At 48.5% G+C, this 16,912-nt stretch overlaps 1 protein-coding gene across 8 annotated transcripts in view; it reads right to left on the reverse strand.

Annotated features, from left to right (window-relative positions):
* BRPF3 (bromodomain and PHD finger containing 3) overlaps window positions 1-16,912 on the reverse strand; it is a 36,855-nt gene that overhangs the window by 11,727 nt on the left and 8,216 nt on the right. For all 8 annotated transcript variants that reach the window (XR_004968722.1, XM_036316346.1, XM_036316349.1 and 5 more), the window contains 6 exons: window positions 14,301-14,432; window positions 10,946-11,074; window positions 10,342-10,654; window positions 9,299-9,601; window positions 6,740-7,246; window positions 3,821-3,914 (listed from right to left, as the gene is read on the reverse strand). Coding sequence is in view for 7 of the 8 variants with exons in the window: in XM_036316346.1 (XP_036172239.1) it covers window positions 3,821-3,914; window positions 6,740-7,246; window positions 9,299-9,601; window positions 10,342-10,654; window positions 10,946-11,074; window positions 14,301-14,432 (1,478 nt within the window). In the remaining variant the exon portion in view is untranslated. The remainder of the gene's footprint in view (window positions 1-3,820; window positions 3,915-6,739; window positions 7,247-9,298; window positions 9,602-10,341; window positions 10,655-10,945; window positions 11,075-14,300; window positions 14,433-16,912) is intronic.

Consider the following 16,912-nt stretch of genomic DNA (forward strand, 5'->3'; position numbering starts at 1 on the left):
TAGCATCCCCACTCCTACTCTCTAATGGCTGACAGGAGTGGAGCTGCATAAACCCTTCAAGGAGAATGGTTTCTCACCTTCCCCTGAAAACTCACACTAAGCCATGATACATTTCAGAAAGTTCCCGTGAGGCTTTGAGGAACCATTTCATCCATGTGAAAGGACTGAACCTGGCAAGACATGCCCACTCGCCGCTTCCCTGTTTGGGGCCTTGGACTTCATCCAGAGCAAAGCTCATCCCAGGCAACTTGAGGAAGGCCCACCTCACATCTGCCCAGAATTCTTTGCTCTGTGGCTCATATTGCTTGTTCTTTAGAAATCAATTTACTTTTTAGAGGTATAAAAATCTGCCTCTTTCCCAAATTTTTTATAAAGGACATGTCCTATATCTTTAATTAGAAAAAACATTTTTAAATTGGGAAAAAATCCACTTCTCACTGTCACTTTATGTATGTGAATTTTTCTTAGACGAAGATGGATTTTTTTAACATGGCTACTGTAAGGAGATAAAAAAAATTAGACAAAGACTAAAGGTAATAAGCAAAAATGAGAACAGTAATACCAGAGTAATGGTATAACTTGAACCCACAGAGGCATCAGTATTTTTAAGTATCTCCCAATGCAATTCTAATGCACAACCATAGTTGGGAGTCTCTGGTAAAAATAATGTTGACTAGGGCTTTCTTTCCATCCAAACTTTAAAAAATATTACCACTATATAATTTTTTCAACTAAAAAAATGCTTAAAAGACAGGCCAACCATTTGCAGAAGGACAGAAATGCTGAGAGACCTCTGGTGGGACAAGAGGCGGCCAGGGTTAGGCCTGGCTGCAAGCAGGTGCTCCTGGTTATCGAATCGTAACTGTCTCTATCATGTCTAATACAGGACACCTGCACAACCAGACCTCAATGAATCATAATCCTTCAGTGAGTAGTAGGTTGGGAGCTTTTTTCCTGCTAGTCAAAATGAAGGCTTGTTTGGAAAAACACAAAGAACACCCAATTCACATTTAGGCTTCAGTTCCCACTCACCCTACAAAAATCTGTCACTGAGCCCAGAGACTCTGAGGCCTTATAAAATGTAAGGTACTAGTAGTTTCATTAGGAAAGCCTCTCCCAGTTCACATCATGGATCTGAGAAGACATCTTCAAATACAACAGAAGAGGGCCCAGCAACGTGGTTAAGAGATTAAACTGGGGAGCCAGACTTCCTGGGTTCAGAACCCAGCTCTGTACTCAATAGTTCTGTGACCTTGAGCAAGTTACTCAACCTCTTTGATGCTTGTGTCCCCCATGTGTTGCTGTGAGGACTTAATGGATTAACACAGAGGAGGCACCCAGGAAGTGCACATACAGCACACACCGAATACTCAGTAAGTGGCAGTTCTATAATATTATATGAAAGACAGTAAATTTTAATCCCTCATTTTAAATATTATAAACTACTAATGTACTATTAAATGATGAGCGCTGAGAAGGATAAGCTCAAGAAAATGGATACAACACCAAAACTAGGTATTTTCCTGTTTCATAGGAAAAAGCACAAGTGTGCCCTCGTTGGGTAGCTTAGTTGCTTAGAGCTTCGTCCGATACACCAAGGTTGTAGGTTCGATCCCCAGTCAGGACACATACAAGAAGCAACCAATGAATGCATAAATAAGCAGAACAAATCAAAGTTTCTCTCTCTCTCTGTCTCTCTCTCTCTCTGCCCCAGCCCTTTCCCTTCTCTCCCCCTGCTACCTCTCTCAAATCAATCAATAAATTTTAAAAAAGGAAAAGAAAAAAGCACAAGTGACTTGATCATCACCTGCATTTCAGCCTCTCTCTCACGTTACCCAGGCCTAAGCAGACAACCCAACCTATAATTACTCTGTCTCCTGGTTTAGCATTCAACTCTGCCCTTCAGAAGATAAGCTCCATGAGAGCAGACACCTTATCAGTCCCTAGTATAGTTCCTGGCTCATAGTAGGTGCTCAATTAATAATTGAAGTACTGACCGATAGAGAGATAGATGGTGCAGCCCTAACCTGCTCAGAAAATCATTAGGACAGATAAACCAAGGGGCACATGGCGGGTGGGGTGGGATTAGTGACCAGAAGTTCTTTCTAATTCTGGGATTATATGATTATCGAGTTAATGATTGTCCTTTATGTACTTATCACCATAGCATAGAAAAAAAAATTTAAGAAAAAACCCTGGCAGCCAGAGCCCCTGAATCTCATGTTAAACCTTGAAATGCCACTGAGTTAAAGAGGAAATGCCTCCCAATGGCATATTTTCCATGTTGAGTAGGGCCCCAGAGAGACCAGCAGCACTGGACTGGAGGTCTGCTCAAGCAAGCACACTGCAGCCTGGCCGGCTTGCTTCTTGTCCAGAGCTGGGAAGAGTGCCCTTCACAGAAGGAAGAGCCCAACACACCTTCGACCTTTAGTCAAGGTGTCGGAGGGACACTCTTACCCCACCCCCAGTGAACTGGGTTTCCAGGCGCTATGTCTTTGAAGGGAGTCAGGAACCCCACCCCAGGCCCAGACTAGAAGCATCTTATAAAAGCCTGAAATCACTGCCTCTTCTCTGATAACGGTGTTCTTTCCCATCCTCCCCCCCCCCCCCCCCCCCCCCCCCATATCTCTAGAGGGCAGCACGGGAAGGAGTAAGAAAGGGTAGCTCTGAGGTTTGGTGGGGAGAGACACCTCAAAGGAGCCACTGAAAGCTGGGCATGCAGCAGCGGGAACCGGTCCAGGCCCAAGGGGGAGGGGGCTTCCCATGGGCCCACCAGGAGCCCAGGAGCCAGGTGAGAACAAGCACCTAACAGAACGCACACCCAACCGGCCTTGGCGGTGCTTCAAGCACAGACACACAGCCTTCTGGTGCTCATTCCCAGGACCATCTCCCCTGCTCTGAACGCAGAATCCACTCAGCAGCCACATGGAGGGACCATGAGGTCAGCCTTTGTGGCACTAAGGGTCGCCCATTTCCAAGAGTCGCACACTCCTTGGTTCCTTGTACAGCTCTCAAGACAGAGCGGGGGTTCAAGGAATTCTTGCATGCAGAAGAAACATTAAGGCTCTGGTATCAGAAATCCTCCCTTCAGGTAAAAGAATGGGAAAAGAAACTCACCCCCCAGCTCAACAAAGAGCAGGGAACTTTGGCTAATAAAAGGCAATTTCAAATCTCCTATCAGCTCATTCTTATCCCCACACCACACCTCTAAAGGGGCCATAGCTATGACGACCCAAAAGGCACAGGGTGAAACCATGTCTGTAATGAGCTGGTTTATCTGAGTGGGTTGGGGGACAGGTGGAGGATTGGCTCAAATATTAACTTCTCTGGGCAATAGAGATATGGCTGGCCTGCTTTCTAGAGCCAAATTCAGCTCCACAAACCCTTAAAGCAGTGGTTCTCAACCTTCTGGTCCTTTAAATACAGTTCCTCATGTTGTGACCCAACCATAAAATTATTTTCGTTGCTACTTCATAACTGTTATGTTGCTACTGTTATGAATCGTAATGTAAATATCTGATATGCAGGATAGTCTTAGGCGACCCCTGTGAAAGGGTCGTTCGACCGCCAAAGGGGTCGCGACCCACTGGTTGAGAACCGCCGCCTTAAAGCATCAGCATCACCCCTCCCCTCCTAGTCAGATCAGGCCTGAGGGTCAAGGGTCATGCTGTTTCCTAGGAGCTCCCAGTTACAGACCAGAGGCCTCAGGAAATAGCAGGGCTGGGGAAGAAAACATCTGAGATAAGCAGAAAGGTTCAAGCTGTAGCCAGACGGAGAGTAAAGGGAGAGGTGGTGAAGCTTTGGGGACAAGTGTTCTTACCTGCAAGCTTCAAATGCCAGTCCACCACTGAGACCCAAACTACATTCCGAGTCAGACCCGCTTTCCGTGTGTTTTCCGAAGCCGTTGGTTACACCTGCCAAGGACACACAGAGTGAGCCTGTGTGCAGCACCCCACCCACCCCGCTCCCGCCCCCACCCCCACCTTTCACTACAGCATGGCCACCACAGGAGGGCTCAGCGAGAAGGGGTGGAGAATGGCTGTGCCCATCCCTGTGGAAAATGGTCTTGGGTGGTAGAATCTGATATAGATTTGGGGGAAATGTTGGCGGGGGCAATGAGCAGACACTGTGTTCTTTCCCTTCCTCTGGTTTTACTGTAAGGAAAACACAGCTCACTCGTTATTGTCATCTGGCTACAAAGGGAAATACCAAGACTTCCCCACTCCGGCTGGCTTACAAGTCCCTGGATCTGCTTTCCATTTCAAGCCTTGATTATCAGGGAGTCTCCTCTGCCTCTTGGGGAGCCCACCCGCCTGGCCTCTTCAGATAAACACTCACACACCCTATCCATGACACAGCTGGCAACAGCTGCTTCATTCTTTAGGGATGGCGTCAGGGAGGTTGGGGCAGGATAAGGGCTGTGTAACCGCGCCTAGAGATATCTAGCAGGGCCTGTCAGACTTGAGGATGGGGGCCTTTTCCGCAGAACGAAAACAGACCAGCCCTTCCTGGGACAGGGAGTCAGCATTCTCTTGGTTCTAACTGGGCTCTTAAGTACAGGCCCCCTTTCCTCTTTAAGCCTTGGCCTCCCTTCTGGGAAGATATGTTCTCACTCACAGAGGATGCTATTAAGTATGAATGAGAGGAGGTCTGTTTACAGCAGGCAGCCCTTTGGAGGCAGATGAAGACTACCTGCTCATCTCAGGGACATGACTCTCATTGGCTGTGAAGGCTTGAATTCTCCTCTGTCTCCCCAACTCTTAACCACAATCCAGAGAGCTGCACGTCAGAGGGATAAGTCAAGAGCTCTATGCCACCTTGGCCAGTAAACTGTAAGACACATCACACCTGTGAGAGCAGGTGTGAGCCAAGATAGCTGGACTCTGACCTACCTCTGCCTCTAACACTGTGACCTCAATTTAAGTCACTAAGCCAGCTGTGCCTTAGGTGCCTCATCTGTTTTCATGAGGGTCAAAGAAGGGTGTGCAGAAGCATTCCTGAGCATAGGGCAGCTGGACTCGAGGAGGAACAGGCTAGCGGTATCCCCAAGCAGTGGGCCCTCTGGGCTTGGGTGGGCCTGATGTCCACCTTCCCAGTAGCAGGACTTGTCATTTTTAACGCAGTGTTCTGCTGCTTGGCTGTGCCGCCGTGGCTGAGAGGATGACAGCGATGACTGCTACCATCTCCTGCTACATGCCAAGTGCCTTATGCAGACTATTTCCCATCCTTAGAGCCCTGCAAAGCAGGTGTCACTAGCCCCAAATTAGAAATAAGGAAACGGCCTGTTCAATTTGCCCCAGCTAATTACTTTGATGCAGAGCTGGTAAGAAGACGGAATTTGAACTCAGGTCTGCCTAACTGCAGGCCTCAAGCTCTTGACTATACCAACTTACTCCCCTAATACAGCGAAGCTTGGGCCAGATGGGAAGGGAAGGTATTGTATTACTGGTAACAAAGTGATAGGAAGGAAGAGAGAAAAGCAGAAAAAACATGTGCTGGCCATACAGCCCAAAGCCACCACATAAAAGGACATGAGAGAGACATGAGGAGCAACAACCAAGAGCAGGCCTCTCCCCACGAAGCAAGCTGGCCTTCCATATCCCACTGAGACTCAACTACTCTGTCTGCCAACGTGGGCCTTGCCCATTCCTGCCCACCTCACCATCCAGCCTTGGCTCCCGGCTCTCCGAAAGCCCCTCTCCAAACTGTCCCTCTCAGAGACTGTCCTTGCTTCCACACACACCTGGGCCTGACCCCTCTGTCCCGTCTACTCCTTTCCATTCTGCCCTTAGCCCTTAGGGACAACTCAGGCATCAACTCTTCATGAAACCTTCCGTACTCCTCCAGCTCATGGTCCCTGGACACCTCCAGCAGTGCTGTCACCTGACATACTGTCCAGCACTGCGGCACCTCTGCACCCCAGCGGGCCATCCAGCCTCCTCACTAGCCTGTGAACCCTTCTGGAGCTGGAACTAGCCTGACTAATTACCTGCCCCTCCCCGAGGCCAGCTGGGGCTGGACATGAGTAAGGATTCTTTAGTGACTGAGCCCCTATTACCCACTTCTGAGACTCATCTCTACCACCCCTGGCTCACTCGCCTACAGCCACATGGTTCCCTCGCTGTTCCTCAGGCGTGCAGGCACGTTCCCACCCAGGGCCTGTGCACCTGCTAGTCTATCTCTGTCTTTTTGGAACGTTTTTCTTCCAGATTCCCAAATAGCTTACACCTTCAGCTCCTTCAGATCTTTAGTCAAATGTCACCTCCTCGGAAGGCCTCTCCTGGCCACTCTCTAATACCACCCAGCATCCCTTATGCCCCTTCCCTGTTAGTTTTTCCTCCATAACTTCTACTATAAGATACAATCCACTCACTTGCTTCTAATGTATCTTCCCTCCAAGGGAGGTACTTTTGCACCAGTGCCTAGAAGAATGCCTGATATAAATACCTGATGAATGAATGAACTCAAATGAAGACAGGACCTATTTTACCATGTGCAGCTTTGCATCCCCATCAGGGCCAAAGAGAGCCCCAGACACAAGGTAGCCCTCTCAAAATACTTGCTCAAAGCCTATTTCCCCAGGCCTCTACTCATCATGTGCCAGGCCCAACTGTGAACCGGGAGCCCTCAATGCTACCACTGGCATCCACAGGAGCTATCAGGGAGGTGGCCGACGGGGGGAGGTGCTGGCTGGCAAGGCAAAGCAGAGGAGTAGGGAGAGCAGTCACAGGAAGGTCACCTGTTTCTTCCTCCTGCTGGGAGGACCTCTCCCCGTCACTCTCACTACAGCTCCTGCTCCTTGGCCGCTTCCGGGAGTGCTGCTCATCCTCGATGCTGCCGGGAGAGGCAGGAGAGCCCGCTGCGCCATGGTCCTCGCCGTTCTCCAGGGCGCCATCTGGGCTCCTCTGCAGCTTCACCCCGTTCTTGGCCTTCTTAAAGAGGACCGAGGTGCGGCGGCCCACACTACCGAGCGGGGCACCGTCAGGGTCCTCGGCGGCCATGAGGGACAGTCTGTTGATGTCACCGTCACTGAGCAGGTGTTGCAAGGGCTCGTTCCCTAGCTGCAGAGGCGATTTTCGCAAAAGCTCATCTTCTTCCACCTTTCTGGGTTTTAGGAATCGGCTTGGAGGTTTGTTGTCACTGATGGGTTTTAGAGTGGGGGGATCTGGAGGGGATTCTTGCTCAGACAAGGAAGGTGCAGGCCCAGTGGGCTCCAGGGTTGGTGGGGGAGGCAGTTTGGAGTCATCTGTTAGAGAAAAAGAGAACCTGCTTGAACATTTTAGATAAAGTCTGCCCCTACGAGCCAGCTAATGACACTGATAACCAAGAACCCAAAAGCACTAGCTGCTACAGGCTTGAGAAGTACCCCGGGTCTCAGTCTGACGTGAAGAGAAGGTAGGGCTAAGTTTTCTTAGCACTAGTAGTCCTCAACCCTGGCCATGAATTAGGATCACCTAGGAAGTTTCTTAAAAATTTCAATGCCAAGGTCCCATTCCAGACCCACTGAAACCAAACCTCCAAAAAGGAGGCATTCTTTTTTAAGCTTACCAGGGGAGTCTGATGAGGTGCGGGTACACACCACTGCTCCACACCCGAGAAAGCCAAAGGCTGCCTACTCAATCAATAATTAGGTGAGTCTCAGCTGCACAAATTAGGAGTCTACAGTTCTCATTAGACTCAAATGTTTTCCCATCTTTCGCTATACAGTATTTTGGTTCCTATCACCCAAATGAAGGAAACAGGATAAGCAGAAAGAGTAAGTTTATAGATATGGGAAAAATGAGGCCAAGAAAGTTAAATCGGGGATTCCCAAACATGTCTGTTCACCTACCATCTTGAAACTTTTATATTTTAAGAATTTTTATATTGATTTTTAGAGAGAAAGGGAGAAGGAGGGAAGAAGGGAGAGAGAAAGAAAAAGAGAGAGAGAGACATCGATTTGTTGTTCCACTTATTTATGCATTCATTGGTTGATTCTTATATGTGCCTTGACCAGGGGTCAAACCCACTATCTTGGCGTACCCGACTGCACTCTAACTAACTGAGCTATCTGGCCAGGGCCGAAACTTTTAAAAACTGAGACTTCCAAACCACAGCTGAGACTGCCCTAATCTGAATATCTGGGAGGTGAACCCTGGAATTTTGTTTGAAATCCTTCAGGGGTGGGGAACTTTTTTTTCTGCCAAGGGTCATCAGGATATTTATAACATCATTAGCCTGCTATATTTGGTCAAACTGTAATTAACTTACCCCTAATGCCTTGGCAAGACCAATGACTTCACGGGCCTTATATGGCCCACGGGCCGGACGTTTCCCATCCCTGCTCTAGGAGCTGCTGCAAGCTGGGCCACTGGGCATGACCCTATGCTGCCACACCCAGGATGGGGATACTGCCATGGGGACACATGCTGGCTGCCACGCCACATGGGGAGTGAGGAAGAATCACAACGAGCACAAAGCCCTCTAAAGCCAAATATGACCTCTCAGCCATGTCCCCTGGCTTTGCCAATCTAAAATGGGCCATTCCCTGTAATTTGGCCCCCTTCCCTCTGGAAATAATTCTCAACATTTTGAACTGATGACAGGCCCTCCCAAGCCATAGGCTCAGATCCAAGGATAGGTAGGAGGGGGACAATTCTGTCCCCAGTGACGTGGGAGAATGGGAAGCAGCTCAGGTTTCAAGCCCTGGAGTCTCTGAGAATCACTTCCCAGCTGTCTTTGCAATCTGGCCTTTCTGCTTTGGGATGGGCCTATAGACTTGGCCAGCTAGGGTCAGAGCCGTGAGGCAGCTTGAGAGCCCAGACTATCTTTAGGGTCTTCCTTTTCTATAATCCCCCGCCCCACCACAACCTAAGCTGCTCTAAGAGCCTCACTACATGATGGTATAAGGTGAACTGATATTTAACTGGTATGTGCAATATGACCATATCAGGTGCAAAATACTAAAATATTTCTTTACTGGTTAATAACAGCTGCTGAGCCCCAGCCTCTGAAACTCCCTGAATCGGCCCACAATCCAGCAACTAAATATCCACATCAGTCAGTGGCCACCAGGAGTTCATTCCAATACGACAGCCAACACCTACTCTGACTGATAAACTTTGGTCTCTACTGATTGTTAAATATTTTGAATATCAACCCTGGGCATATGTGGAAGTGTGACCCCTCCAAGGGCTTCTGCTTGCCCACAAAGATCAGACCTAAACTCAAGGAAGGATGCTTCTACTCAGGATTTCAGCTGAACCCTTGCTCCCTTACCCTGCCCTCAGCATCCTGCCTGTTCGTGACCGTCTCTCACCTCTGTCCCCATCGTCTTCTGGCTCCTCCTGCAGGGCCTGCTCCAGCACAGCCACATCTCCCCGGGGCCCTGCTAGAAGCTCCTCATGGGACACAGCCTTGTTCAGTGAGGGTGGCTGTGGTGGCGGTGGCTGTGCCAGCTTCTGCCGCAGAGAATTGATCTCCCGGCGCAGCATGCGGACGCGGCGGGTCCGGGCCCCACTGGACCGCATGGCACTCACCAGGTCCAGTTTCTCCAGCAGCTCCTTCAGCTGCACCTCCGTGGACAGATGAGCCCGGTTCTCTGGGATGAGGATGTTGTCCACTGCCAGGGAGAAGGGAGGAGAGAAGGGGCTGAAGGACCTGCCTAGCCCAGGGGAAGGGGAAGGGGAAGGGGCTGAATCCTTTGGATGCAAAATACTCTCCTGGAATGCCTGAGCCTGTGACTTCCAGCAACATCACTGTGGGGCCTTGGCCCTGGCACCACAGCTGTCCACAGGGCAGCCACAAGGGCAAGGTCAGAATCTGGGAAACATGTGCAGGAAACATTCCACAGTCACGATTATGGGTTCTATGGAGCAGGCACGAGGCAGCTTGGCAATCCCCAGGCCTGAGTGACTGTTTGGCTGCTGCCACTGAAAAGCAGAAAACGGGCCAGCAGAGCGCGGGCTCGAAGGCAATTCTGTTCTCTGCACTCTCTGTATCCTCCACCTGCACTCTCTGAATGAGCCAAACACACAGCTGCCTGCCTTCACTACCCCATGCCCCAGCGCCACACAGAGTGTCTGGGAGAGGAAGACCCCAGTGAGGCCTTAGCTTTTCAGACAGACAGCTAGTACCTGATTCCCCGTTCCTACCACTCAGGAAGTGCTCAGTGAATTAGTTAAACTTTAATCCTCGGAACTATTCCAGCCACAAGCAGATATATTCCAGCCTGCGCCTACCCCCAGCTTTGCTCCTGGAATCTACCCTACAGCCCCAACGTCCACTCTGATCCCTGGCTTTCTGGGCTCTGTCCCCGTGCCTCCTCCTAGCCCATCCTCCCCACCCACCCAGGCTTCTCACCGTCTTCCCAGGAAAAGCGATAAAAGTCCTCCAATTTGGGTGACTCGGGCAGGTGGGTGCCCCTCTCGGGGTCATAGCCGATGTTCTCTGCCTGCCGCCGGGCGTGCCGCAGGATGGCCCCTCCCAGGTCCCGCAGGCGGACAGCTGCTCGGTGGAAAATTGTGTCTTTAGCATTATACTTCATGCAGTTGGAAACTATAAGGTTAAAGTCCTCCTCAAACTCCTCCAAGGTGTGGTACAGATGGGACTCCAGCTTCCGCCTCATAGTAGAAAAATCCATTGGCTTGGATATGAATTCCAGGTAATCTGGAACCTAAACATATAAAACCTGTACAATTACAACAACCATTTACTAGCCAAACAGGCGTACCCTTCACCGGCACTCCAGCCTCCCCATTCCCTGGTTTGACCATTCTGGGCTCACTCAGAGCCCCAGGGCCCTGGCCCACCCTGGTCTGCTGACCCCTTACCATTGGCAGTCTACTGGCCTTGCCAGACACCTCCAGTTTTTGTACACTGTCATTCAACCCGCTCCTGGCCTTCGCAGATCATTCCCAGTTCTTGAGGGGATCACTGTTCAGGAACTGGGGTGGGGGGAACTTGCCTCACTCAGGTTGACGGGTTCAGCAAAGATGTGTGCGGGATCCTTCTCCTGCAGCAAGTCCAGTGTTGTCCTCAGCAAAACATTGAATGGCATCAGCTCTAGCTCCATGGCAGCCTGCTGGACCTTGATCTGTGGGAAGGTGGGGAGCAATCAGGACACCCCTCCCCTTGAAGAGGCACTAAACTTTTTCTTTATAGCTTGACTTTCACCAATTGTGTATAACAAATTTTCACAGGCTATTAAGCTGACCATTTTATTAGGAGTGACCACCTAACCCACAGCCTAGAAATAAAGATACCAAGAGCTACCCCTATGTGGATGTTTCCTATGTATCAAGCACCACACCAAAACTTAAGAGTGGTAATAATTATATAGTTGGCCCTTGAATAACACAGGTTTGAACTGAGCAGCTCCATTTATATATAGATTTTTTTCAATAAATATTGTTAATGTATGCTCTCTTCCTTATGATTTTAACATTTTCTTTCCTCTAGCTTATTTTAGTGTAAGAATACAATATGTAATACATATAACATTCAAAGTATGTGTTAGTCAACTGTTAGCAATAAGGCTTCTGGTCAACAGTAAGCTACTAGTAGTTAGGTTTTAGGGAAATCAAGTTATATGCAGATTTTAAACTACGCTGGGGGTCAGAGCCCCTAATGCCCACATTGTTCAAGAGTCAACTGTAATAATAATGACTACTTTTATAGTCCTTTCTAAGTGCCAAATAACATTTTAACATTATATATAAGTGAGTACACAAGGTAAGTATAGATAAGGTATTTTACGAAAGGAAACGGAGGCACGGAGGGACTAAGTAACTGACTGGCCCCAGGTCACACAGCCAGTAAGGGGCAGAGCTGGGACTACACCCCAGACAGCCTGGTTCTGCAGTATGTGCTCTTGGGGGCTATGCCACACTGCTCTCTACTCACATTACCTCAACTAATCAACACAACCCTGAAGGAGAAACTTATTATCCCCATTTTATAAATACGGAATCTGCATCATTAACCCATGGTCACCTGGCTAAAGAGTAGGGTCTGACTTAGTTCAAGGAGCACAGTGATGATATAAAATGTGCCTTGGGCCAGAATTCCCACCTGGTGTGCTGAGATAGTGATCCCACTGGCCTCTGGCATGTCTGGGTTGAGCTGGGCTGACCTGGGCCTCCAGGCTCATCCCCTCGGGCAGCAAGCAGCTTCGCATATTTACAGTAGTATGCTTTACTATGTTATATTCATGTGTGTCCTACTATGAAAAGGTTGGGAAGCCATGGATTAGGCCAGTGATGGCGAACCTTTTGAGCTCTGGTGTCAGCATTTTGAAAAACCCTAACTTAACTCTGGTCCCGTGTCACATATAGAAACTTTTTAATATTTGCAACCATAGTGAAACAAAGACTTAAATTTTCGATATTTATGTTATATATTTAAATGCCATTTAACAAACAAAAATCAACCGAAAAAATGAGTTCGCGTGTCACCTCTGACACGCGTATCATAGGTTCGCCGTCACTGGATTATACTATGAAAAGTCCTGTCTCTTGGCTGCATCAAAACAGGCCTGCCTGCTTCCTTTCCTCTTTCATTTCTGTGAACCAGAGGCAGGAAAAAAAAGCTGAGGTGGGAATCCAGGCCTGGGATGGCAAACAGTGTGAATCCAGGAGAAGGTCCTGAGATGTCCTCCATGCCACCCATGCTAAGTATGGCAAGAGCTGCCAGGTCTCAGAGGTAAACTCAGGCCTTGCGCTGGGGCTTACCAGAGAAGTGGGAGTTTAGAGAAAGAGAGAAAGGAACATTCCAGTAACAGCTACTATTCCTGAACCAGAGAGAACAGTTTTAGCTCATCATTCATTGAATTAATAGTATTTATGCTTTAGCCAGTTTGGCTCAATGGATAGAGCATCAGCCTGTGGACTAAAGGGTCCCGGGTTCAATTCAAGTCAAGGCCACGTACCTTGGTTGCAGGCTCCTTCCAAGCTCAGACCCTGGCCGGGGCACATGCAGGAGGCAACCAATCAATGTGCTTCTCTCATATCAATGTTTCTATCTTTCCCCATCTCTCTAAAAAAAAAAAAAATCAATGGAAAAATATCCTCAGGTGAGGATTAGAAAAAGAAAAAGAAAATTTACTTTTAAAAAAACAGTATTTGCTTTCGTGGACTTACAAAGTAGGAGGTCACAGTTTGATTCCCGGTCAGGGCACATGCCTGGGTTATGGGCTCAATCCCCAGTGTGGGGCGTGCGGGAGGCAGCTGATCAATGATTCTCTCTCATCATTGATGTTTCTATCTCTCTCTCCCTCCCTCCCTTGCTCTCTGAAATCAATAAAAATATATTTTTAAAAACACAGTATTTGCTTTATGCCATGTGTAGAGAACTGCAGTAGGTACTTCAGGGAGGCAGAGTGTCAATAATGATGATGACAGAAGCTGGCACTGTAGCCCCTCTGCTATAGGCCAGGCACCGTTCTATGCTCTTTGTATACACAAGTCATCTAATCCTCACAACAACCTTATGTGGTAGGTTCTATGATTACCTCTATTTCACAGTTGAGGAAACTAAGGTATAAGGAAACTAAGCAACTTAATGTCACACAAGTAGTAAGTGGCAGAGCCAAGATTTAAACCCAGGCGGGATGGTGCCATAGTTCATATTCCTAACCCCTATGCCACACTACCTATCTCAGCATTTCCCCATACTCAAAGGCTTAAAATATCCTTGAATAGATGTTGGGAAATTTAAATGGCTTAAGACCAAAAGTGTTTAAGGGCCTAGTGAGGACCCTCAGAAGTTCCCAGGCCAGAGGTGATGGCCATCAGAATGGCCTGAGAAGCTTTTTATTGTGGTTTTTTTTTTTTTTTAACATATTTTTATTGATTTCAGAGAGGAAGAGAGAGGGAGAAATAGAAACATCAATGATGAGAGAGAACCATTGATCGGCTGCCTCCGGCACGCCCCTACTGAAGATTGAGCCCACAACCCGGGCATGTGCCCTTGACTGGAATTGAACCCGGGACCCTTCAGTCCGCAGGCCGACATTCCATCCACTGAACCAAACCAGCTAGGACAGCCTGAGAAACTTTGTAAAATACTCAAGGCCAGGCTATCCCTAGAGTCTGAGTCAGAAACTCCAGGGACTGGCCCAGGCATATGATACTGAGCTTATGCTTGAGGCCACCAGAAGCTGAATCCCCAGAGAAGCCATCAGCAGCACCACAGAGCAGTCAGGCCTGAGAGCCCATAATGCTGGGCAAGCAGGGGAGAAAGTTTGTACCAGGTCTCCTGGTGACACACTGACAGGGAGAAAAAGTTCCTGAACGAGAGCCATGGGGCTCAGAGCTCCTCACCTGCTCCCGCTTGAGCTTCTCTCTTTTCCGAATCAGCTCGATGAGCAGCCGGGCTCGCTCCAAGTCATGCCGCAGCTTCTGCCAGTATTTCAGCTCTTCCTTCACTGCACTTGTTTTCTCGTCCTGCTCTCGCTGCAGGAGGGAAGGGAAGGGAAAGGAAGGAGCTAGGGGCCTCCTTCCTGCCCAAAGTCCTCTCCCTAGTCAAGCTTCATGAGGCCTTGGCAAGTAAGAGCCCCAACCCCTTCCTTGACTCAGTCCCCGAAAGCCCCTCCACCCCCTCTCCTTCCTCCGGGGCTCCCCTGACCCTATAGCAATGTTTCTTCACTGCAGCACAATTACCGCCTGGGTGAGATCTGGACCACTTCCCCCTACCCTTGGGGACACCAGAGAGCACCTGTGCCCCTCGGGGCTGGAAAGAATTTCAGAGGAAACTAATAGACACCTCAGGATAGAATTTCACCCTAGAGCAGGGGTGGGCAAACTTTTTGACTCGAGGGCCACAATGGGTTCTTAAACTGGAAGGAGGGCCGGAACAAAAGCATGGATGGAGTGTTTGTGTGAACTAATATACATTCAAAGTAAGCATCATTACATAAAAGGGTACGGTCTTTTTTTTATTTTATTTTATTCATTTCAAAGGGCGGGCAGTAGTTTGCCCACGGCTGCCCTAGAGCTTCAACTTCGGGCTAGAAAACAAAGTGTTCTTACTATAAGCTTGTACTAATTGACTTTAAAACACCTCCACCCCACCAAATACAGGATTGCAGACCTAGAAGTTACAGTGCAATCGGGAGAAGGAAGAGTGTCAGGGTTTGATGCACGAGGGCACAACAAAAAGACAACAAAAAATGATCAGACAGACTGAATATAAGATGTTGGGAGGATATAAAACAGAGAGGATCTGAGTGGGTTGGGGTTAGGTCAGGAACGGCTTCTTGGGGGAGGAATCTTACTAGGTTTTCACATGTGGACATGGATGAATAAAGCAGTAAGGAAGGCCTCTTTTGTTTTGTTGTTTTGTTTTTAAATATATATCTTTATTGATTTCAGAGAGGAAAGAGGAGAGAGGTAGAAACAGCAATGAGAGAGAATCATTGCTCAGCTGCCTCCTGCGTATCCCCTACTGGGGATTGTGCTTGCAACCAGACATGTGCCCTGACTGGGAATTGAACCGTGACCTCCTGGTTCATAGGTTGACACTCAACCACTGAGCCACGCCGGCTGGGCAAGAAAGGCCTCTTTTGGAACTGAAGGAACCATAGGGCCAAAGTGTGGAGGCATACTTAGTGGTTCTTTGCTTGGAGAAAAATGAGCTGGCCAGAGGAGAGAAGCTGGAAAATCACAAAAGCCAAGAAAGATCCAGAACCCAACTGACAAGAAGCCTCAAATGCCAGGCCAAACAGCCTGGAGCCTGGACATATTCTGGAAAAGGAAGTGACAGGATGGAAAATGGTGTTAAGACATCACCAGTTGTAGAGCAAAGAAAGAATGAGAGGCTGGTGACCACCTAGATAGAAAGCTATTGCTGAAATTAAAGGGATATGGGTGAGCAGTGTAGCTGGAGAATGGAGACAAAGGGCCATATACTGATAAATCCCCCCGAAAAGCTTAGGGAGGATTAACTGTGGCTTGTTATGGAGAGAAGAGTCAAGGGTAACTATAAAGGTGGGAAACGTCTGAGATCATGACAATAATGGGGAAATACGTTTACTGAGAGGAAGGAAGATAATGAATTCAGCTTCCAATACCTGAGCTACAGGAAACATCTACATGGACATCTACAGTTCCTGTGCCCTAAGGGACTGAGGGCAGAAAACGAGGATGAGGACAAGAGGAGAAATCTGGAGTGACTACTTCACAGTTATTTACAGCTACGAATGTACAAATTCTCCAATCAGACAGGCAGGCAGGCAACTGAGCCCCTGGGAATGTTACCATTAAGGAGTAAGAAGTAGGATGGGCACAGGGTGCAGTCTGTGGGGTGGAGGAGGGGGGAAATGAAGTCACAGAGAAGTTCTAAGACAAGATGACCGGCGTATCAAATGTAGCCCAACAGTCAATAAAGTGAGAATCTAAGGAAAGACTTGCTGAGCTGGGAGGAGGTCACTGATGTTCCATGGGAGGCTTAAGGGGAGCACATGGACCATTTTGAGGAGGGATCAGATACAGAAATGCACCTCAGTACTCAGTTACAGAAGGCAAAAGTGAAATCAGACAGAACGCGGTGGGTAGCATGTGTGGGAATACTTAAAGGCGGAAGTAATGGAGCAATGAGTAGGGAGAGAGAACTAAAGATGTTAAAAGTCTCTCAGGCCCAGCTGGCATGGCTCAGTGGTTGAGCGTCCACCTATGAACCAGGAGGTCACAGTTCAATTCCTGGTCAGGGCACATGCCCGGGTTTCAGGCTCAACCCCCAGTGGGGGCGTGCAGGAGGCAGCCTATAAATGATTCTCTCTCACCATTGATGTTTCTATCTCTCTCCTCCCTTCCTCTCTGAAATCAATAAAAAATGTTTTTTTTAAAAGTCTTCACCCTCGCAGAAAACATTAAACAGATAGCAATTCCAGTTGCTAGTGACTAAAAGGTCATGACAATTGGGCAGGCTGTGCACT

This window comes from Myotis myotis, unplaced genomic scaffold, assembly GCF_014108235.1.
Source record: "Myotis myotis isolate mMyoMyo1 unplaced genomic scaffold, mMyoMyo1.p scaffold_m19_p_7, whole genome shotgun sequence".
In the NCBI taxonomy this organism is placed as follows: Eukaryota; Metazoa; Chordata; class Mammalia; order Chiroptera; family Vespertilionidae; genus Myotis; species Myotis myotis.